This window comes from Oncorhynchus keta, unplaced genomic scaffold (assembly GCF_023373465.1).
Source record: "Oncorhynchus keta strain PuntledgeMale-10-30-2019 unplaced genomic scaffold, Oket_V2 Un_contig_8047_pilon_pilon, whole genome shotgun sequence".
NCBI classification, from domain to species: Eukaryota; Metazoa; Chordata; class Actinopteri; order Salmoniformes; family Salmonidae; genus Oncorhynchus; species Oncorhynchus keta.
The window spans coordinates 62330-86718 of NW_026289825.1; the positions used below are offsets into that span (position 1 = coordinate 62330).

Sequence of the window (24389 nt, forward strand, 5' to 3'; positions counted from 1 at the left end):
TTTCACTTGCTTTGACAATGAAAACATATGTTTCTCATGCCAACAACACCCCATTAAAGAGAGAGAGAGTTAAGAACTCATAAAGCACTTATTGTCTGCTCTTCTATCTGTTGTCTTGGCAGAACAAAGCATCTACTACAGGAACCCAGACTCCAGAGGTCCAGTCCAGAGCAAGGAGGCCTGAGTGAACATGAAATCACATAATCAGCCATTTCTGGACAACTATGACCTCACCACTTGCGTCCAAAATGGCACCCTATTCCCTAATGCTCTATAGGCCCTGGTCAAAAAGTAGTGCACTATATAGGGAATAGAGTGCTATTTGAGAAGCAACCCCATTGGGTCTCTAGGGATCCAGAGAAGGGCCAAGTGTTAAGCAATGTCAATGTCAATGCAACCCCACAAAACATCTGGAGCACATTTTGTACAGAGGAAGATAGTAATTGAACAGACTCAAGCATATGATAGTAATGGAAAAGACTCAGGCATATGATAGTAATTGAACAGACTCAAGCATATGATAGTAATGGAACAGACTCAAGCATATGATAGCAATGGAACAGACTCAAGCATATGAGAGTAATGGAACAGACTCAAGCATATGATAGCAATGGAACAGACTCAAGCATATGATAGTAATGGAACAGACTCAAGCATATGATAGCAATGGAACAGACTCAAGCATATGATAGTAATGGAACAGACTCAAGCATATGATAGTAACGGAACAGACTCAAGCATATGAGAGTAATGGAACAGACTCGAAGCATATGATAGTAATATGAACAGACTCAAGCATATGATAGCAATGGAACAGACTCAAGCATAATGATAGCATATAATTGAACAGACTCAAGCATATGAGAGTAATGGAACAGACTCAAGCATATGATAGTAATGGAACAGACTCAAGCATATGATAGTAATGGAACAGACTCAAGCATATGATAGTAATGGAACAGACTCAAGCATATGATAGTAACAGAACAGACTGAAGCATATGATAGTAACAGAACAGACTGAAGCATATGATAGTAACAGAACAGACTCAAGCATATGATAGTAACAGAACAGACTCAAGCATATGATAGTAACAGAACAGACTCAAGCATATTCCCCATTCACAGGAAACAGATGTACGAATGAAGGATAAGGGAGCGTACAAATGTTATAATATGTTTGAGATATAATCAAATCACATTTCATTTTTCACATACACGTGTATAGTAGATGTTATTGAGGGTGTAGGGAAATGCTTGTGTTTCTAGCTCCAACAGTGCAGTAATATCTAACTAGTAATATCTAACAATATACACAATCTAAAGTAAAGGGATGGAATTATGTAAATGAATTAAGAATATATAAATATGTGGACAAGCAATGTCAGAGCTGCATAGACTAAGATACAGTAGAATAGGACAGAATAAGAGAGTAACTGTTCCGTTCTGGGTAACAGATTAGTTCAACAACTACATAACTGAGCACATACAGTATGTCCAGTTGTTTCCTGTGAGGTCTTGATTGTCAACATGACACTCAAACACTGAAGAGGGTCTTGTTTTGGAAACATCCTTCCTAATTCCCTTTAATAATCACTGAAATAACACATCAACGGTAAATTGTCTGAAGCTATCACCACTCCACTTATGATATCACTGGTTACATGAACCAATGAATGGAGGATGGAAGGAAGCGTGGATTGTGTTATAGTTGGAAATGTCCCAAGTGTTTACCCGTGACAGGACCCGCAGTACTAACTGTCACCACTAGAGGGGGTGTATAGACGGTGACGGCTGTGTTCGGTGCTGTGTTTACATCTGCGTGCTGTTGACGTGGAAGAGACACAGAAGAAAGATGGCGGCGCCCTCTGCAGAGCAGCAAAACGGCCAAAGTGACGATTCTGATCTACAAAGCCCTATATCGACAAATTATGAAGACTCCGAAACAGAATCGGGGGAGGGAGCTCTCCCTGACTACGTTGTCGAATTGATAGAGAAAGAAATCGGAGTGGATCTGAAGTCGCTGAAGAAAGTTAGCGCGCTCCTGGAGAAACTGACAGCGGAAAACAAGTTGCTGGAGGAGCAGGTAGTTAGCAAGCGCGTTGTTAACTTCATGTTGCACACTCACATCAGCTTTCAATGCTGTATCAATTATTGCATGAAAAATAATAGAATCGTTAATAATGCGAGTATTATTCTGCCCCTTGCTAGTTAATGTAAGTAATACAAACATGATATATAGCTAACCTTTGCTAGCTAGTTTAAGGGCGTGCATTTCCCTTGCTGACAGGTCTTCCTCCACCCACCTTCTCAGGTTCTGACGGTGTCCAGTTCGGTGCCGCTGCGGGTGTCAGCAGCGCTGTCTGCTGCCGAGGAGTCCCGTGTGTCTCTGGAAGGTTTGCTCCAGCGGGAGAGGGTCCTGTCCAACACCCTGATACAGCACCTGCAGGGCGCCCAGCCCTGGGCAGACAGCCTGGGACAGACCCTGGAACAGCTGGACAACACAGAGAAACACATGAAATACCTGCAGTGTCTGTCACGCATTGAAGAACTCAGGTGAGCAACAGTATTATTATTTTCTTCTTCTTCTTCTTGCAGTTGGACAATATATTTTCATCTTCTTGCAGTTGGACAATATATTTTCATCTTCTTGCAGTTGGACAATATATTTTCATCTTCTTGCAGTTGGACAATATATTTGACACTATTCAAAGATAGGATCCTGATTGGAATACACACACACACAAAATGGTATCCTACTGTATGTTAAGTTGTTCCGCTAACTGCCGTTCTCTCCTCCCACAGTGACAGCATCCAGCAGTGTCTGATCACCAACAGTATATGGGAGGCAGTGGTGGCGGTGGGCAGCATGGCCAGTCTAGATGTGGGCCTAAAGCAGTCTGGCTGCTCTCATCTCCAGGCCTTCCTCAGAGAGACACTATGCTTCTGGCACAAGATCATTAAGGACAGACTGGCTGGGTATGTGTGTCTGAGTGGGTCAGACAGGCCAGGCAGTGTGTTGTGTTAGCGGGCCGGAGCAGAAGGACTGGCGATGGAGAACTCTGTGCTAGTTATTAGGATCTCTGTTTAGATCAGTGGTCAGAAACCCTGGTCCTGGAGAGCAACTGGCCATGCAGGCCTTTGTTCCAGCCTGGCACTAACCCATCTAATTCAGTCTAAATGATTAGTTGACCAGGTGTATTTGTGTTGGGCCAGAACAAGTAAGAGACACACGGTATCTCTCCAGGACCGGCCTTGGTGATTCACAGTTATTATGATGATCCAAAGTCAAGCTACCTCAGACCTGAATGTGATTTGTAACTCCTCCTCCTCCTCTGTCTGGCAGTGATTTTGAGGAGTTGCTGATCCAGCTCCACTGGCCGTTCATCTCTCCTCCCACTCAGTCTCTCTCCCCCCCTGCCAACGCTCAGGAGCTCCACAGCCAGCTGGAGCTACTGGTGGCCCAGCTCCTGTCTCTACAGACCTCGTATCCTTCACCCTAATACAGTCCTTCACCCTAATACTGTTGTAGACAGGACTGGGTTATAGACAGGACTGGGTTGTAGACACTACTGGGTTGTAGACACTACTAGGTTATAGACAGGACTGGGTTATAGACAGGACTGGGTTATAGACAGGACTGGGTTAAATATATATAAATATATATGCCATTTAGCAGACGCTTTTATCCAAAGTGACTTACAGTCATGTGTGCATACATTCTACGTATGGGTGGTCCCGGGAATCGAACCCACTACCCTGGCGTTACAAGCGCCATGCTCTACCAACTGTGCTACAGAAGGACCAGGGTTGTAGACAGGACTGGGTTATAGACACTACTAGGTTATAGACACTACTGGGTTGTAGACAGGACTGGGTTATAGACACTACTAGGTTATAGACAGGACTGGGTTATAGACACTACTAGGTTATAGACAGGACTGGGTTGTAGACAGGACTGGGTTATAGACACTACTAGGTTATAGACAGGACTGGGTTGTAGACAGGACTGGGTTATAGACACTACTAGGTTATAGACAGGACTGGGTTATAGACACTACTAGGTTATAGACAGGACTGGGTTATAGACAGGACTGGGTTATAGACAGGACTGGGTTATAGACAGGACTGGGTTATAGACACTACTAGGTTATAGACAGGACTGGGTTATAGACAGGACTGGGTTATAGACACTACTAGGTTATAGACAGGACTGGGTTATAGACAGGACTAGGTTATAGACAGGACTGGGTTATAGACAGGACTGGGTTATAGACACTACTAGGTTATAGACAGGACTGGGTTATAGACAGGACTGGGTTGTAGACAGGACTGGGTTGTAGACAGGACTGGGTTGTAGACACTACTGGGTTATAGACAGGACTGGGTTGTAGACACTACTGGGTTGTAGACACTACTGGGTTGTAGACACTACTGGGTTATAGACAGGACTAGGTTATAGACAGGACTAGGTTATAGACAGGACTGGGTTATAGACACTACTGGGTTATAGACAGGACTGGGTTATAGACAGGACTAGGTTATAGACAGGACTGGGTTATAGACAGGACTGGGTTATAGACACTACTGGGTTATAGACAGGACTGGGTTATAGACAGGACTAGGTTATAGACAGGACTGGGTTATAGACACTACTAGGTTATAGACAGGACTAGGTTATAGACAGGACTGGGTTATAGACAGGACTGGGTTATAGACAGGACTGGGTTATAGACAGGACTGGGTTATAGACAGGACTGGGTTATAGACACTACTAGGTTATAGACAGGACTGGGTTATAGACACTACTAGGTTATAGACAGGACTGGGTTATAGACACTACTGGGTTATAGACAGGACTGGGTTATAGACACTACTAGGTTATAGACAGGACTGGGTTATAGACACTACTAGGTTATAGACAGGACTGGGTTATAGACACTACTAGGTTATAGACAGGACTGGGTTATAGACAGGACTGGGTTATAGACAGGACTGGGTTATAGACAGGACTGGGTTATAGACACTACTAGGTTATAGACAGGACTGGGTTATAGACACTACTAGGTTATAGACACAGTGCATTATTTCCACTCTGCACACTTCTTCATACACTAGCTTCATACTTCATACATTCCCAGTCACAGACATACTGTTCCTCACACACTTCCTAAGATATTGACTGATATTGATGTTGATATTGTACTGAGATGAATACCTGGCCAGTTTCTTTAACCTGTTTCTCAGTGATGATCTCATATCAGAGAAGCCAACCTCTGTGTCCCGTGTAGGGTTGCCCCCGACGACACCCCTGTCTCTTCCTGTCCAGATCATGTTGCTTCCTCTGAGCAAGAGGTTTCGATACCACTTCACTGGAAACCGTCAGACCAATTCACTCAACAAGGTTTGAGCAACACACACACACACACACACACACACACACACACACACACACACACACACACACACACACACACACACACACACACACACACACACACACACACACACACACACACACACACACACACAGAGAGAGCATGTCACACACACACACACACACACAGAGAGCATGTCACACACACACACACACACACACACACACACACACACACACACACACACACACACATATATAATAATAACCTCCATCTCTGTCTCCATGCAGCCTGAGTGGTTCCTGACCCAGGTCCTGATGTGGATGGGTAACAGCTCCAACTTCATGGAGGAGAAGATCCAGCCCATTCTGGACAGAAATGGAGCTAACGTCAACGCCAAGGTTAGAGGATCAGCCGCTATATAATCATCTAGAATCCTGAGTTCATGTGCCATTGAAGTATTTGTTCACCCCCAAGATTCAAATCTGAAAGTCAAGCTGAGTCCATTGCAGTCATCTGTCAATCGTAGCAGCTCTTGATGTTCCACAGTCATATGAGAGGATATAAGCATATATATATGAATATAATAAAATATAATGGTTATAGCTATTGAAGTATCTCATGTCATCCCTCACGTCCCCACCAGGTGGAGCTGTGTCGCGGTCTACTCACCCTGGCCCAGGAGAAGCTAGCGTTGGATGCTCCACGGCTGCTCTACGACGACTCTCTCTTCTGCCACACCTGGTGGATGAGATCCTGCAGTTTGAGAGGGAGCTGCGCACCACCCACTCCTACCCCAGCACCCTGCCCGGAGTGCTGCATGTACTGCTGGAGGAGGTCGTGCTGCAGAAGTGGCTCACTGTGGAGAGGAAGAGTGAGTGAGAGAGGCAGCAGTGGAGCATCTCTCATCGTTCCCTACTCTTTCCCCTTGGCCCTAACCCTCCAATTTCCGCAGATCTGAAGGGGCTGGATAGGTATAAGCAGTGTACTGGCAGAGCTTCCGCCATATCGCTTCTACCTTACAGATCTGCAAACATTGAAGGGTTTGGGTGAAGTGAAGGGGTAGGAAGCCATTTGGGACTGACTAAAGAGATTTAAGAGACTAAAGAGACTTCTCTGTTAGACTCCGTTTATGTCAGTGTATGTGATTTAGTGAATGTGTGATGTGTGCTCATCCCAACTGTGTGTCTCTCTGTAGTGGCGATAGAGAAGGTGGATGCCATGCTGTCTGCTGAGGGGCTTGGAGCTCCCAGTACAAAGACATCAGTGACATGGACGAACTCAAGGCTCCAGACTGCGCTGAGACCTTCATGACCTTACTGCTGGTCATCACTGGTAGGATTATTAACTACTTTATCACTCTCTCTCTCTCTGAGCTTTATTGGCATGGGAAACATGTGTTAACATTGCCAAAGCTAGACAACATACAAAGTGAATATATAAAGTGAAAAACAACAAAAATTAACAGACACAACAGTTTCAAAACAGTGACATATATATATATATATATATACACATACACAATGTACAAATAATTAAAGGACACAAGATAAAATAAATAAGCATAAATATGGGTTGTATTTACAATGGTGCTTCACTGGACTGCCCTTTTCTCGTGGCAACAGGTCACAAATCTTGCTGCTGTGATGGCACACTGTGGAATTTCACCCAGTAGGTATGGGAGTTTTTCAAAATTGATATGTTTTGAATTCTGTGATCTGGGGAAATATGTCTCTCTAATATGGTCATACATTGGGCAGGAGGTTAGGAAGTGCAGCTCACTTTACCTCTCTGTCTCTCTGAGAGCCTGTCTGCCTACGGCGGCCTTTCTCAATAGCAAGGCTATGCTCACTGAGTCTGCAGTCACTGGTCAGGTCTCTGTGTCTCTGTGTAGGGCCAAATAGCATTCTAGTTTGCTCTGTTTTTTTCTGTTAAGTAATTATCTTTTTGTTTTCTCTCTAATTGTGCTGTTGTCCTCTGCCTGTGAACAGAGCCCCAGGACCAGTTTGCTTAGGGGACTCTTCTCCAGGTTCATCTCTCTGTTTCTGGCTCTCTTTTAGGTGGTTGTAGAATTTAATGGCTCTTTTCTCTCTCTAATTCTGCTCTGCTCTCTCTCTCTCTCTCTCTCTCTCTCTCTCTCTCTCTCTCTCTCTCTGCCTCTCTCTCTGCCTCTCTCTCTGCCTCTCTCTCTCTCTGCCTCTCTCTCTGCTCTCTGCCTCTCTCTCTCTCTCTCTCTCTCCTCTCTCTCTCTCTGCCTCTCTCTCTCTCTGCCTCTCTCTCTCTCTGCCCTCTCTCTGCCTCTCTCTCTCTCTCTCTGCCTCTCTCTCTCTCTGCCTCTCTCTGCCTCTGCCTCTCTCTCTCTCTCTGCTCTCTCTCTGCCTCTCTCTCTATCTGTCTCACTCTGTCTGTCTTGTCCCTCTGTTTGTCGTAGAGGGACAACCTGCTGTTGGGGCAGCCTCTGACTAACTGCACTCTATCTCTCTCTCCTCCACCTCCCTCTATCCTCTCTCTCCCCCTCAATCTCTAATACTCCCCCTACCAGACCGCTACCGTGCCCTCCCCTGCCCTCGTGCCCAGCTGCGTTTCCTGGCGCTACAGAGAGAGTTGGTGGACGACTTCCGTATCCGCCTCACCCAGGTGATGAAGGAAGAGTCCCGTAACCCGCTGGGCGCTAGATACTGTGCTATTCTGAACGCTGCCAACTACATCTCCACCGTGCTGGGGGACTGGGGAGACAACGTGGTACGTGGCCCCTCGGAGTCATCACGCTGTTGCTATACAAAACATATTGATGCAGAAGTAGCTAAGATGGGGAGAAGTCTGTCTATAATAAAGCAATACTCTACCTTCTTAACAACACTATCAACAAGGCAGGTCCTACAGGCCCTAGTTTCTACCTTCTTAACAACACTATCAACAAGGCAGGTCCTACAGGCCCTAGTTTCTACCTTCTTAACAACACTATCAACAAGGCAGGTCCTACAGGCCCTAGTTTCTACCTTCTTAACAACACTATCAACAAGGCAGGTCCTACAGGCCCTAGTTTCTACCTTCTTAACAACACTATCAACAAGGCAGGTCCTACAGGCCCTAGTTTCTACCTTCTTAACAACACTATCAACAAGGCAGGTCCTACAGGCCCTAGTTTCTACCTTCTTAACAACACTATCAACAAGGCAGGTCCTACAGGCCCTAGTTTTGTCATACCTTGACTACTGTTCAGTCGTGTGCTCAGGTGCCACAAAAAAGGACTTAGGAAAATTGCATTTGTCTCAGAACAGGGCAGCACGGCTGGACCTTGGATGTACACAGAGAGCTAATATTAATAATATGCAGGTCAATCTCTCCTGGCTGAAAGTGGAGAAGAGATTGACTTCATCACTACTTTTATTTATGAGAGGTATTGACATGTTGAATGCACCGAGCTGTCTGTCTAAACTACTGGCACACAGCTCGGACACCCATACATACCCCACAAGACAAGCCACAAGAGGTCTCTTCACAGTCCCCAAGTCCAGAACAGACTATGGGAGGCACACAGTACTACATAGAGTCATGACTACATGGAACTCTATTCCACAGTACTACATAGAGTCATGACTACATGGAACTCTATTCCACAGTACTACATACAGTCATGACTACATGGAACTCTATTCCACAGTACTACATAGAGTCATGACTACATGGAACTCTATTCCACAGTACTACATACAGTCATGACTACATGGAACTCTATTCCACAGTACTACATAGAGTCATGACTACATGGAACTCTATTCCACAGTACTACATAGAGTCATGACGACATGGAACTCTATTCCACAGTACTACATAGAGTCATGACTACATGGAACTCTATTCCACAGTACTACATAGAGTCATGACTACATGGAACTCTATTCCACAGTACTACATAGAGCCATGACTACATGGAACTCTATTCCACAGTACTACATAGAGCCATGACGACATGGAACTCTATTCCACAGTACTACATAGAGCCATGACTACATGGAACTCTATTCCACAGTACCACATACAGCCATGACTACATGGAACTCTATTCCACAGTACCACATACAGCCATGACTACATGGAACTCTATTCCATAGTACTACATAGAGCCATGACTACATGGAACTCTATTCCACAGTACTACATAGAGCCATGACTACATGGAACTCTATTCCACAGTACACATACAGCCATGACTACATGGAACTCTATTCCATAGTACCACATACAGCCATGACTACATGGAACTCTATTCCACAGTACCACATACAGCCATGACTACATGGAACTCTATTCCACAGTACCACATACAGCCATGACTACATGGAACTCTATTCCATAGTACCACATACAGCCATGACTACATGGAACTCTATTCCACAGTACCACATACAGCCATGACTACATGGAACTCTATTCCACAGTACTACATAGAGCCATGACTACATGGAACTCTATTCCACAGTACCACATAGAGCCATGACTACATGGAACTCTATTCCACAGTACCACATACAGCCATGACTACATGGAACTCTATTCCACAGTACTACATAGAGTCATGACTACATGGAACTCTATTCCACATCAAGTAACTGACGCAAGCAGTAAAATTAGGTTTAAAAATAGATAAAAAAACACCTTATGGAACAGCAGGGACTGTGAAGCAACACAAACATTGGCACACACACACACACACACACACACACACACACACACACACACACACATTTCACACACACACAACACACACACACACACACACACACACACACACACACACACACACACACACACACACACACTATATATACATATGGGTTTAGTACTGTAGATATGTGATATGTGGTAGTGGTGGAGTAGGGCCTGAGGGAACACAGTGTGTTGTGAAATCTGTGAATGTATTGTAATGTATTACAGTTGTATAAACTGCCTTCATTTCACTGGACCCCAGGAAGAGTAGCTGCTGCTTTGGCACATGCTGCCCGCCTGTCTGTCAATCTGTCTGTCTGCCTCTGTCTGTCAATCTGTCAGTCTGCCTGACTGTCTGCCAATCTGTCTGTCTGCCTGCCTGTCTGTCAATCTGTCAGTCTGCCTGACTGTCTGCCAATCTGTCCGTCTGCCTGCCTGTCTGTCAATCTGTCAGTCTGCCTGACTGTCTGCCAATCTGTCTGTCTGCCTGCCTGTCTGTCAATCTGTCAGTCTGCCTGACTGTCTGTCTGCCTGCCTGCCTGTCTGTCAGTCTGCCTGCCTGTCTGTCAATCTGTCTGTCTGCCTGCCTGTCTGTCAATCTTTCAGTCTGCCTGACTGTGTCTGCCTGCCTGTCTGTCAGTCTGCCTGTCTGTCTGTCTGTCAATCTGTCAGTCTGCCTGACTGTCTGCCTGCCTGTCTGTCAATCTGTCTGTCTGTCTGTCTGTCTGTCTGTCTGCCTGCCTGTCTGTCAGTCTGCCTGTCTGTCAGTCTGCCTGCCTGTCTGTCAGTCTGCCTGCCTGTCTGTCAATCTGTCAGTCTGTCTGAATGTACATGTGTTGTCCGTTCAGAAGTAGTTAAGGGGACAGAAAAAGCCACATATTAACACCTTCACTCTGCTGTATGTTCCCTCCTTTTACTGCACTGCTCCAGAGGTCTTCTTCAATGCTGTTCAATGTTCTTTTCTCTGTCCTCTGTTCTTCCTCAGTTCTTCCTGCAGCTGCAGCAGTCTGCTGTGGCCCTGGGGGAGGAGGAGCTGTTGGGGCCACTGGGGGTCACTGAGTCCGGCCGTCTGGCCTCTCTGGAGGGGTCTCTGTTTGAGGGGCTCCTGGGGCTGCTGGAGAGGCTGAGAGGAGACATGCTGGGCAGGTTACTGGAGGCTGTCATGAGGGACGTACAGAAGAAGGCTCAGCCCTACTCCAGGGACAGGTTAGTGGAGACACTCTTCTCTTAGAGGAAGGGTTCTTTCTGTTCAATCTAGTTCCTCTCAAGATGTAGTCCTATCTTTGGAGTTTTAAACAATAGACACCCACTGTCACCTTGCTTTGCTTGGTGTTTAGGCCCAGGCTGATTGTAAGCACTTTGTGACAAATATCTTTGTCCTGTAACACGCCTGGACAGTAGGAATGAAATGTGATTTCTTGAGCTCAGATCATCACCTACAGCCGCCATATAACCAATTGAACAACACAATGTTGAAAACTAGAATGACACCGACGTGTATCCTTCTCCTCCCAGGTGGTTGTCTCTGCCGTCCCAGTGTGACCAGGCCACCATGTCCCTGTCCAGTCTAGCCTGTCCTCTGATGCTCTGTCTCAGGGACCACCTGCTCCAGCTGCAGCAGATGCTGTGTCTGCCTCTCTTCCAGATGGGCTGGCAGGACCTGGCTGAGAGGCTGGACCTCTTCCTCTACCAGAATGTGAGTCACACTGCTGACCTGCTACAATGGGAATGAATCAGATAGTTGACTTCATTAAATATTTGAACTTTTAGTGATTTCTCAGATACTACTGTCTGGAGAGACTTAAAAGAAGATAATCAGATTGTCACACATCATTAGACACATCTGTTCTCAAATACATTAAAACTACATTGGCTACTGACTAATTCTAATGATAAAATACAGACGTAAGAAAATAGGATGAAGCAATAGAGAATGTTTTTTTGGGGGTAATCACATCTCTATTAACTTATGGATCTGCTACCTGTCTCCCTTAGGTGATTCTGTATAACCACTTCAATGAGGGGGTGCAGCCCAGCTCCAATTCGACATGACAAGAAACCTCTTCCCTCTGTTTGGACACTACTGCAAGAGGCCTGAGAACTTCTTCAAACAGTGAGTGGGCCATTACATACAATGGCAATTCTGCTGACAATATCACCTGAAAACATTGTCCATTGGACCATAATCTTTAGAAGAGACCGACAGTTTGTAGTTCCTTAGGTTATTAAATGTCCTGCTTGAATTTCTTGTCAAATCATTTCTAGGTAAAAAATGATTGGTCATGTCTCCCTCTCTCAGTGTGAAGGAGGCCTGCGTCATCCTGTGTCTGAATGTGGGCTCGGCTCTTCTTCTACGAGACGTCCTGAGGCAGGCTGAGGAAGACGAGGAGCAACCAGGGACCCCGGACGGCAAGCCCAGCCCTACGTCAGCCCTCAACGAGCTGGGGTCTACCGCCTGGCCCCTGCGACGTCCTCATCCTGCTCAACCTCAGGGCCTCCTGGCCGGGAAAGTGAGGGGAGATGGGAGGAAGAACAGTAGCATGGTCCCAGATGTGTTTTTGACAACTCCTATGGTCTTTGTGATGCCGATTGGCCGTAGGAGTTGAGCAAGGCAGCACTAACAGATCTGTGACCAGGCTAGGACGGGCTATAGCTGGCAAAGAGCAACCACTACCAATGAACTACACCGTATCCCAGAAACCTGGAATAGACCGCTGTCATTCCTGAATACTCCTGTCCCATCCCGTTTAATCCCAGTTTTGTTTACTTTGCCGATCCTCTGTCTACAAGCTCAGCACCTGTTCCATATCAACTCACCACTCCTGGTCTAAACGCAGGGGAGAGACCTCGACTGGAGCCTGAAGGATGTGTTTAAATGAACTGCTCATGTAGAGGACATTATTTGTCTATTGACTGACAGCACAGACTTCTGTCTTCTTGTGGAGGAGATCTAGTAGTACCACATGGTGTGGATGGGTATATCAGGAGGCTCCCCTCTCACTTCCTGACAGGGACTGTTGTCTTTAACCACATGAGATATAGGAGACCTTAACACTGCTGTTTTAAGCAGTCCAGTGCATTTGATAACAACAACAGCCCTGTCTGTCACATTACCTTATTTAATGTCATATACATTTGTAATGAAGTGAGAAATAAAAACGTTTAAATCCCGAAAATGTTATTTATGTCAAGTAACTGCCGTTTTGACAACCAATCATGTACGTTCATGCTAATGTATTTCAGAGAGAAAGATTCTAATGAAGTCACTCCAGTGAGCCTCAGCAGCCTGCCTAGGTGCAGTATGGGTCTCAGCAGCCTGCCCAGGTGCAGTATGGGTCTCAGCAGCCTGCCCAGGTGCAGTATGGGTCTCAGCAGCCTGCCCAGGTGCAGTATGAGTCTCAGCAGCCTGCCCATGGGTCTCAGCAGTGCAGTATGGGTCTCAGCAGCCTGCCCAGGTGCAGTATGGGTCTCAGCAGCCTGCCCAGGTGCAGTATGGGTCTCAGCAGCCTGCCCAGGTGCAGTATGGTTCTCAGCAGCCTGCCCAGGTGCAGTATGAGTCTCAGCAGCCTGCCCAGGTGCAGTATGGGTCTCAGCAGCCTGCCCAGGTGCAGTATGGGTCTCAGCAGCCTGCCCAGGTACAGTATGGGTCTCAGCAGCCTGCCCAGGTGCAGTATGGGTCTCAGCAGCCTGCCCATGTGCAGTATGGGTCTCAGCAGCCTGCCCAGGTGCAGTATGGGTCTCAGCAGCCTGCCCAGGTGCAGTATGGGTCTCAGCAGCCTGCCCAGGTGCAGTATGGGTCTCAGCAGCCTGCCCAGGTGCAGTATGGGTCTCAGCAGCCTGCCCAGGTGCAGTATGGGTCAACAGCCTGCCCAGGTGCAGCCTGCAGCCTGCCCAGGTGCAGTATGGGTCTCAGCAGTCTGACCAGGTGCAGTATGGGTCTCAGCAGCCTGCCCAGGTGCAGTATGGGTCTCAGCAGCCTGCCCAGGTGCAGTATGGGTCTCAGCAGCCTGCCCAGGTGCAGTATGGGTCTCAGCAGCCTGCCCAGGTGCAGTATGGGTCTCAGCAGCCTGCCCAGGTGCAGTATGGGTCTCAGCAGCCTGCCCAGGTGCAGTATGGGTCTCAGCAGTCTGACCAGGTGCAGTATGGGTCTCAGCAGCCTGCCCAGGTGCAGTATGGGTCTCAGCAGCCTGCCCAGGTGCAGTATGGGTCTCAGCAGTCTGACCAGCAGTATGGGTCTCAGCAGTCTGACCAGGTGCAGTATGGGTCTCAGCAGCCTGCCCAGGTGCAGTATGGGTCTCAGCAGTCTGACCAGGTGCAGTATGGGTCTCAGCAGCCTGCCCAGGTGCAGTATGGGTCTCAGCAGCCTGCCCAGGTGCAGTATGGGTCTCAGCAGCCTGCCCAGGTGCAGTATGGGTCTCAGCAGCCTGCCCAGGTGCAGTATGGGTCTCAGCAGCCTGCCCAGGTGCAGTATGGGTCTCAGCAGCCTGCCCAGGTGCAGTATGGGTCTCAGCAGCCTGACCAGGTGCAGTATGGGTCTCAGCAGTCTGCCCAGGTGCAGTATGGGTCTCAGCAGCCTGCCCAGGTGCAGTATGGGTCTCAGCAGTCTGCCCAGGTGCAGTATGGGTCTCAGCAGCCTGCCCAGGTGCAGTATGGGTCTCAGCAGCCTGCCCAGGTGCAGTATGGGTCTCAGCAGCCTGCCCAGGTGCAGTATGGGTCTCAGCAGCCTGCCCAGGTGCAGTATGGGTCTCAGCAGCCTGCCCAGGTGCAGTATGGGTCTCAGCAGCCTGCCCAGGTGCAGTATGCCATAGAAACAGAAGCGGTGTTGGAGACACTGAGGTATAATGAGCGCTAGAGACTGCATCCATATGACCAGGTTGTATGCGGTTTATACAGACCAACATCACATGTGCACTAGTACTCAATATGCAAAAGGAGTAGCGATTACATCATCCGAAAACAGCAGACATTGGATGAATATTAACATGTTAATGGACTTGTTTGATATTGCAGGTGACTGCTGCCTGACTGATCTACAAATCACCTTGCATCATAAATAACGACTCATTATTTGTAGATCAGTCAGTCACAATTGACCAATGATACATTACGTTAATGCTCTCCAACAGGACAACTGTCTTCAACTGTGAGCACTGGGGAAAATCATTCAAATAATGAAATGGCTGTTTTGTGCACAAAGTTTATGACTAAAGTGTCTTATTAATACATTTTCTAATCTGACTTTTTTTTCTGTGCCGGGTGTCAGTTAAACTGCAGTACCGAAACAAAACTGTAGGAGCAGTTGAAACCATGCTTCAAGACCAGAAACCTGGTCCCTTTGGCTGGAGAACATCAAATCCATGATGCATTGTGGGTAAATGGTGACTGACTGATCTACAAATAATAATCAGTAATTAATTATGATCCAAGGTCGAACAAGCCTATTATCTCTAGAAAGGGCGGTCTGGTAAACTCATGGATCGGTAGGGCGACACCACTGAGGTATAAAGAACGGCGCGACACTCATTTTCTGTGGATTCGGCGCCATCTTCTGGACACCAAAATCATTAGTGGGTCTGCAATCATCTAGTCTGGTCTGATGCTGTTTCCGGTTTGTGCCTGCACGCCGATTTTGTGATCTACGGTGGAGCTACGTTTGTGTTTTCCAAATAAACCCGGCGGATTTGAACGAGTTTTTTTGTTGTCACCATGTCGACTGCCCTCGAGAGCTACATCAACCGTATCCTTTGAACTAAAGTCATCCTGGTACAGTCACTGAATGGGACTTTTGCTGATGAATCGCGTGATTATTGATGCGTGGGTGCTTTGGCCTGCTAGATTGAGCTTTGCTAGCAATAGCATCGCATATGGCTTTTTAGTAGAATGACATGTAACTGTGCGCTAGTTAGATAAAATATAATACAAATTATTTTGGAAGCCAAACATGGGTACATGTTCATCCAAATGTGTTATTTAAGCAATAAGGCCCGAGGAGGTGTGGTATATGGCCAATATACCACGCCTATGGTATATTTAGCACGACTCAAAGCTGAGTGCCTGAATACAGCCCTTAGTTGTGGTATATTGGCAATATACCACAAACCCCCGAGGTGCCTTATTGCTATTATAAACTGTTTACAAATGTAATTAGAACAGTAAAAATACATGTTTTGTCATACCAGTGGTATACTCTCTGATATACAACGGCTTTCAGCCAATCAGCATTCAGGGCTTGAACCACCAAGTTTATAATAGCAAGCTAACTACGGATTTGACGTGCAAGCTCAACAGTATTGCTGCATGTGCAGCTTCTCATGAAATAGCAGCCTGGTCTCATATGCCTCGATTGGGGCGTCAGGTAGCCTAGTGGTTAGAGCGTCAGGTAGCCTAGTGGTTAGAGCGTCAGGTAGCCTAGTGGTTAGAGCGTCAGGTAGCCTAGTGGTTAGAGCGTCAGGTAGCCTAGTGGTTAGAGCGTCAGGTAGCCTAGTGGTTAGAGCGTCAGGTAGCCTAGTGGTTAGAGCGTCAGGTAGCCTAGTGGTTAGTTAGAGTGTTGGACTAGAAAGGTTGCAAGATCGAATCCCCGAGCTGACAAGGTTCAAATCTGTCGTTCTGCCCCTGAACAAGGCAGTTAACCCACTGTTCCTAGGCCGTCTTTGAAAATAAGAATTTGTGCCTAACTGACTTGCCTAGTTCAATAAAGATCAAATAAAATGCTCAATGGGTGACATGCCTGAGAATGTAGGCCATTTTCAGCTTCCAGGAATTGTGTACAGGTGACATGGGGCCGTGCATTATCATGCTAAAACAAGATGAGTGGCACACCAATGGGCCTCAGGATTTTGTCACGGTATCTCTATGCATTCAAATTGCCATCGATAAAATGCAGTTGTGTTCGTTGGCCGTAGCTTATTCCTGCCCATACCATAACCCCACCGCCACCGTGGGGGCCCTCTGTTCACAACGTTGACATCAGCAAACCACTCACCCACACGACGCCATACACATGGTCTGTGGTTAGAAGTACTGCCAAATTCTCTAAAACGACATTATGGTAGAGAAATGAACATTAAATTCTCTGGCAACAGCCCCGTTGGACATTCCTGCAGTCAGCATGCCAATTACACACTCCCTCTACTTGAGAAATCTGGCATTGTTGTGACAAAACTGCACATTTTTGTGACCTTTTAGGGTCACCCGTGTAATGATCGTGGTGTTTAATCAGCTTCTTGATATGCCTATCCTGTACAGTGGATGGATTATCTTGACAAAGAGACATTACATTTTACATTTACATTTAAGTCATAGCAGACATTTCTGGGATCTCTTATTTCACTACAAAACATGGGATGTAAACAAACTTGTGCAAAACATTTGAGGGAAATAGGCTTTTTGTGTGTATGCACCAAAACATTTCTGGGATCTTTTATTTCAGCTCGTAAAACATGGGACCAACACTTTACATGTTGCGTTTTGTTCAGCGTATGAACCACTGCTACGGAATGTTGCAAGGCAAGCGCAGCGTTTCTATTTGGAAATGAATGCACCAAAACGCATTGACGCTGTGGGTCTGAACGAGGTGATAGACTAGACGGAATATAGTAAACGTAAATCCTGGCCACTCCTCAAATGTTACGTTTAGTATGGTTACATAAGAGAGAACGTTACTCAATAAGTAGAAAGTAAATAGGGTGGTTGGGCACAGATTTACATTTACTATGTTACCTGAGACCAGGTTGAGATAGTGTCCCAAATGTCTTCCTTAGCTGCTGTGTTTCAGGTACAGTGGCCATCGTTACATCTGACGGACGGATGATAGTGGTATGTCTCTAGCTACTTCACTGCCGTACTTGGCTCAGATCTAAGAGCAGATCTGTATGTCTGAATGGTTTTGACTGGACCATAAACCTGATGTTTGTGTGTTTGAACCGTTGACTGTGTGATTTTGATTGGACCGTTGATCTGTGTGTACTGTTTTATTGGACCGTTGATCTGTGTGTACTGTTTTGATTGGACTGTTGATCTGTGTGTACTGTTTTGATTGGACCGTTGATCTGTGTGTACTGTTTGATTGGACCGTTGATCTGTGTGTACTGTTTTGATTGGACTGTTGATCTGTGTGTACTGTTTTGATTGGACCGTTGATCTGTGTGTACTGTTTTGATTGGACTGTTTTGGACCAGATCTGTGTGTCTGTGTGTCTGACTGTTTTGATTGGACCGTAAACCTGATCTGTGTGTACTGTTTTGATTGGACCGTTGATCTCTGTGTGTACTGTTTTGATTGGACCGTTGATCTGTGTGTACTGTTTTGATTGGACCGTTGATCTGTGTGTACTGTTTTGATTGGACCGTTGATCTGTGTGTACTGTTTTGATTGGACCGTTGATCTGTGTGTACTGTTTTGATTGGACCGTTGATCTGTGTGTACTGTTTTGATTGGACCGTTGATCTTTGTGTACTGTTTTGATTGGACCGTTGATCTGTGTGTACTGTTTTGATTGGACCGTTGATCTGTGTGTACTGTTTTGATTGGACTGATCTGATCTGTGTGTACTGTTTTGATTGGACTGTTGATCTGTGTGTACTGTTTTGATTGGACCGTTGATCTGTGTGTACTGTTTTGATTGGACCGTTGATCTGTGTGTACTGTTTTGATTGGACCGTTGATCTGTGTGTACTGTTTTGATTGGACCGTTGATCTGATTGTGTGTGTACTGTTTTGATTGGACCGTTGAACTGACTGTGTGTGTTCAGGGCACCCTGAAGGGCTTTGACCAGACCATCAACCTGATTCTGGATGAGAGTCATGAGCGTGTGTTCAGTTCCTCTCAGGGTGTGGAGCAGGTGGTCCTGGGACTATACATCGTCAGAGGAGACAACGTGTAAGTATCATGTCGACCTCTGGCGGAACTCTCACCTTTCACCCAAACGACCCCTTATGACCTCTCACTGCGCCCGTTCACTCCCCATCATGCACTTGGATTGGTGAAGAGAATGAGGGTCGACAACATTTCTGAAACCGTGAGGGGAATGAACACTTTAACTGGCCACTTTGGGGGGGGTCAGACTTCAACACACACAGTAATACACCCAGGCCCAACTGCTCTCCTCTATTTTGCAGAGCTGTGATTGGGGAGATTGACGAGGACACAGATTCTTCGCTGGACCTGGGGAACATCCGCGCTGAACCCCTTAACTCTATAGTCCACTGACCTCTCACCCTGACCCCCAACTCGGATGTGCTGACCCCTACACCTGAGTGATTGTGTGTGAGAGAGAGTGTGAAAGAGAAAGCTAGAAATAGAGTAGTGTTTCAATTTTACCACCTACTCAGCAATAGCTGATGTCCCTGTCTGAAGAGCACAGTTTATCTCCCCCATGAAGGACCCAGGGGACTAATAATAGGATGTTGATGAATGTGGTGATATTTTTTAATAAAGTGTGTTTCGTTTAACATGAAGTGTGTGTTGTTACTCCACAACAACAGTGTGAGTAAAGGGCTATAATAAACTGGGTGGATCGAGCCCTGAATGCTGATTGGCTGACAGCCGTGGTATATCAGACCATATACCATGGGTATGACAAAACAATACTTTTTACTACTACGTTGGTAACCAGTTTATAATAGCAATTGCGTCTTGCGACGGAACAGCCCGTAGCCGTGGTATATTGGACATATACCACACCCCTCGTGCACATATACCACACCCCCTGACACATATACACATATACCATACACCCCTCGTGCACATATACCACATACCACCCCCATGCACATATACGTGCACACACCCCCTCGTGCACATATACCATACCCCCTCGTGCACATATACCACACCCCCGTGACATATACATGCACATATACCACACCCCCGTGCACATATACACACCCCTCGTGCACATATACCACACCCCCTCGTGCACATATACCACACCCCCTCGTGCACATATACCCCATATACCCCTCGTGCACATATACCACACCCCCTCGTGCACATATACCACACCCCCCGTGCACATATACGTGCACACCCCCTGTGCACATATACCACACCCCTTATGGACATATGTGGCACATATGCACATATACCACACCCCCCCGTGCACATATACCACACCCCCCTCGTGGACATATACCACACCCCCTCGTGCACATATACCACACCCCCTCGTGCACATATACCACACCCCCGTGCACATATACCACACCCCCCCGTGGACATATACCACACCCAATGACCACTCTGGCAGAACTAAAGAGTTCCTTGGCTAAGCTGGGAGAACCTGCCAGAAGGACGTTGGAAAACCACTCAGAGAAAAGGCACACCTTAAGTTTGGATAAAGGTCTGATGAGACAAAAATGTTGCTCTTTGAGAATGCACATTAAAAGTAAATCTCTCTACAAAAGACAGGACTTAAGACAAAAACCACAAATCTGTAATTTGTGACATATCATGCAACGTTTAACAAATGGTAGTGTCATAACTATCAAACTAGTCAGTGGAGTCATAGAACAAATCTATAGTAGTTTTATGCAATTGCTTTCAATTTGGGTCTGTCAAGGTTTTCAAAATGTCAGAGTTTCCAACCTGTACCAGAAAGCTGCTCCTGAACACTGTCATGTCTTCCAACCTTGAGGATACACACTGGTCAAATACCCTCTCTGTCTGTCTGTATGGAAGGACTAGTGACCAATGGGTGTGAGTGGTGGAGCGGGTCAGTTAGTCATTAACTACTACAGTAGTCACAACCCATCACGAGTCAGAAAGGGAAACAGTCTTTTGACCTAAATAAATATGACCCTACCACATCCCCATCAATATCCCTTCCCCTTCATCCTCCCCCCTCACCCCCCCACATCAAACCTATAATCCAGTGTATTAACTCTATCTATTATCATCAATCTGTACCTTTCTTCCTCTACCTGAACCCTCCCTGACCCTGGTCTGTACCTGTCTTCCTCTACCTGAACCCTCCCTGACCCTGGTCTGTACTTGTCTTCCTCTACCTGAACCCTGCCTGATCTCTACATCTGACACTGGTCTGTACCTGTCTTACCCTCTACCTGAACCTGATCTCCATCTGACCCTGGTCTGTACCTGTTTTACCTGAATCTGACCCTGGTCTGTACCTGTCTTCCTCTACCTGAACCCTCCCTGACCCTGGTCTGTACCTGTCTTCCTCTACCTGAACCTGATCTCTACATCTGACCCTGGTCTGTACCTGTCTTCCTCTACCTGAACCCTCCCTGAACCCTGAACCCTGCCTGATCTCTACATCTGACCCTGGTCTGTACCTGTCTTCCTCTACCTGAACCCTCCCTGACCCTGGTCTGTACCTGTCTTCCTCTACCTGAACCCTCTCCTGACCCTGGTCTGTACCTGTCTTCCTCTACCTGAACCCTCCCTGACCCTGGTCTGTACCTGTCTTCCTCTACCTGAACCCTGTCTGATCTCTACTGAATCTGACCCTGGTCTGTACACCTGTCTTGACCCTCTACCTGAACCCTCCCTGACCCTGGTCTGTACCTGTCTTCCTCTACCTGAACCCTGCCTGATCTCTACATCTGACCCTGGTCTGTACTGTACCTGTCTTCCTCTACCTGAACCCTCCCCTGACCCTGGTCTGTACCTGTCTTCCTCTACCTGAACCCTCCCTGACCCTGGTCTGTACCTGTCTTGACCCTGGTCTGTACCTGTCTTCCTCTGAACCCTGCCTGATCTCTACATCTGACACTGGTCTGTACCTGTCTTCCTCTACCTGAACCCTCCCTGACCCTGGTCTGTACCTGTCTTCCTCTACCTGAACCTGATCCTTTCATCTGACCCTGGTCTGTACCTGTCTTCCTCTACCTGAACCCTGTCTGATCTCTACATCTGACCCTGGTCTGTACATGTCTTCCTGTACCCTCCCTAGTCCATACCTAACATCTGACCTGTCTTCCTCTACCTGAACCCTCCCTGACCCTGGTCTGTACCTGTCTTCCTCTACCTGAACCCTCCCTGACCCTGGTCTGTACCTGTCTTCCTCTACCTGAACCCTGCCTGATCTCTACATCTGACCCTCGTCTGTACCTGTCTTCCTCTACCTGAACCCTCCCTGACCCTGGTCTGTACCTGTCTTCCTCTACCTGAACCCTGCCTGATCTCTAAATCTGACACTGGTCTGTACCTGTCTTCCTCTACCTGAACCCTCCCTGACCCTGGTCTGTACCTGTCTTCCTCTACCTGAACCCTCCCTGACCCTGGTCTGTACCCTCCCTGACCTGACCCTGGTCTGTACCTGTCTTCCTCTACCAGAACCCTCCCTGATCCTTTCATCTGACCCTGGTCTGTACCTGTCTTCCTCTACCTGAACCCTCCCTGACCCTGGTCTGTACCTGTCTTCCTCTACCTGAACCCTCCCTGATCCTTTCATCTGACCCTGGTCTGTACCTGTCTTCCTCTACCTGAACCCTGTCTGATCTCTACATCTGACCCTGGTCTGTACATGTCTTCCTGTACCCTCCCTAGTCCATACCTAACATCTGACCTGTCTTCCTCTACCTGAACCCTCCCTGACCCTGGTCTGTACCTGTCTTCCTCTACCTGAAACATCTGACCTGTCTTCCTCTTCCTGAACCCTCCCTAGTCCATACCTAACATCTGACCTGTCTTCCTCTACCTGTACCCTCCCTAGTCCGTACCTAACATCTGACCTGTCTTCCTCTACCTGTACCCTCCCTAGTCCGTACCTAACATCTGACCTGTCTTCCTCTACCTGTACCCTCCCTAGTCCGTACCTAACATCTGACCTGTCTTCCTCTACCTGTACCCTCCCTGGTCCGTACCTAACATCTGACCTGTCTGTACCTCTACCTGTACCCTCCCTAGTCCATACCTAACATCTGACCTGTCTTCCTGTACCCTCCCTAGTCCGTACCTAACATCTGACCTGTCTTCCTCTACCTGTACCCTCCCTAGTCCGTACCTAACATCTGACCTGTCTTCCTCTACCTGTACCCTCCCTAGTCCGTACCTAACATCTGACCTGTCTTCCTCTACCTGTACCCTCCCTAGTCCGTACCTAACATCTGACCTGTCTTCCTCTACCTGTACCCTCCCTAGTCCAAACCTAACATCTGACCTGTCTTCCTCTACCTGAACCCTCCCTGATCCTTTCATCTGACCCTGGTCTGTACCTGTCTTCCTGTACCCTCCCTAGTCCATACCTAACATCTGACCTGTCTTCCTGTACCCTCCCCAAACCTAACATCTAACATCTGACCTGTCTTCTACCTGAACCTCCTGATACCTAACCTGTACCTGTCTTCCTCTACCCCTGATACCTAACATCTGACCTGTCTTCCTCTACCTGTACCCTCCCTAGTCCGTACCTAACATCTGACCTGTCTTCCTTTACCCTGTAGTCCCCTCCCTAGTCCGTACCTAACATCTGACCTGTCTTCCTCTACCTGTACCCTCCCTAGTCCGTACCTAACATCTGACCTGTCTACCTCTACCTGTACCCTCCCTAGTCCGTACCTAACATCTGACCTGTCTTCCTACCTACCCTCCCCCGTACCTAACATCTGACCTGTCTTCCTCTACCTACCCTCCCTAGTCCGTACCTAACATCTGACCTGTCTACCTCTACCTGTACCCTCCCTAGTCTGTACCTAACATCTGATCCTGTACCCTCCCCTGTCTTCCTCTACCTGAACCCTCCCTAGTCCTTTACCTAACATCTGACCTGTCCTAGTCCATACCCTCTGACCTGTCTTCCTGTACCCTCCCTAGTCCGTACCTAACATCTGACCTGTCTTCCTCTACCTGTACCCTCCCTAGATCCACCTAACATCTGACCTGTCTTCCTCTACCTGTACCCTCCCTAGTCCGTACCTAACATCTGACCTGTCTTCCTCTCCCCGTACCTAACCCTGTACCCTCCCTAGTCCGTACCTAACATCTGACCTGTCTTCCTCTACCTGTACCCTCCCTAGTCCGTACCTAACATCTGACCTGTCTTCCTCTACCTGTACCCCTCCCTAGTCCGTACCTAACATCTGACCTGTCTTCCTCTACCTGTACCCTATAGTCAACCTAACAGACCTGTCTTCCTCTACCTGTACCCTCCCTAACATCTGACCTGTCTTCCTCTACCTGTACCCTCCCTAGTCCGTACCTAACATCTGACCTGTCCTCCTCTACCTGTACCCTCCCTATAGTCCCAACCTAACATCTGACCTGTCTTCCCTAATGCCTTAATAGATATGTTTTTCCATCAAATATGAAAGACACATAATGGATCTTAATCAAAGCATTTCA

General features: G+C 47.2%; 2 protein-coding genes and 1 long non-coding RNA gene across 3 annotated transcripts; all 3 read left to right on the forward strand.

The window, feature by feature from the left end:
- Nucleotides 1–891: 891 nt before the first annotated feature.
- LOC118372475 (RAD50-interacting protein 1) lies at nt 892–13263 on the forward strand. Its single transcript, XM_052512170.1, is given in 17 exon segments — nt 892–2085; nt 2314–2555; nt 2805–2978; nt 3346–3486; nt 5247–5403; nt 5668–5778; nt 6024–6113; nt 6116–6251; nt 6576–6614; nt 6617–6712; nt 7920–8119; nt 11073–11293; nt 11603–11783; nt 12083–12104; nt 12107–12200; nt 12387–12533; nt 12535–13263. Coding segments are annotated over 17 exon segments (2349 nt in total). The 5' UTR covers nt 892–1854; the 3' UTR covers nt 12602–13263.
- LOC127926682 (uncharacterized) lies at nt 3507–5172 on the forward strand. The gene is made up of 3 exons (XR_008124814.1): nt 3507–3927; nt 3979–4063; nt 4472–5172. It is a non-coding gene; the product is annotated as an uncharacterized LOC127926682 (long non-coding RNA).
- A 2352-nt stretch (nt 13264–15615) lies between the features above and the next one.
- LOC127926688 (U6 snRNA-associated Sm-like protein LSm8) lies at nt 15616–19537 on the forward strand. The gene is made up of 4 exons (XM_052512180.1): nt 15616–15824; nt 17862–17902; nt 18838–18965; nt 19205–19537. Exons 1-4 carry the CDS (start codon nt 15794–15796, stop codon nt 19293–19295), a joined length of 291 nt encoding a protein of 96 aa, XP_052368140.1. The 5' UTR covers nt 15616–15793; the 3' UTR covers nt 19296–19537.
- Nucleotides 19538–24389: the final 4852 nt, after the last annotated feature.

What these genes read in the sequence shown, in the direction of transcription:
- LOC127926688 (XM_052512180.1), top strand. Translation starts at nt 15,794, where the DNA reads ATGTCGACTGCCCTCGAGAGCTACATCAACC. An exon ending in CCTCGAGAGCTACATCAACC is followed by an intron (nt 15,825 to 17,861) that starts GTATCCTTTGAA and finishes GCTGTGTTTCAG; the next exon opens with GTACAGTGGCCATCGTTACA. An exon ending in ATCGTCAGAGGAGACAACGT is followed by an intron (nt 18,966 to 19,204) that starts GTAAGTATCATG and finishes TCTATTTTGCAG; the next exon opens with AGCTGTGATTGGGGAGATTG.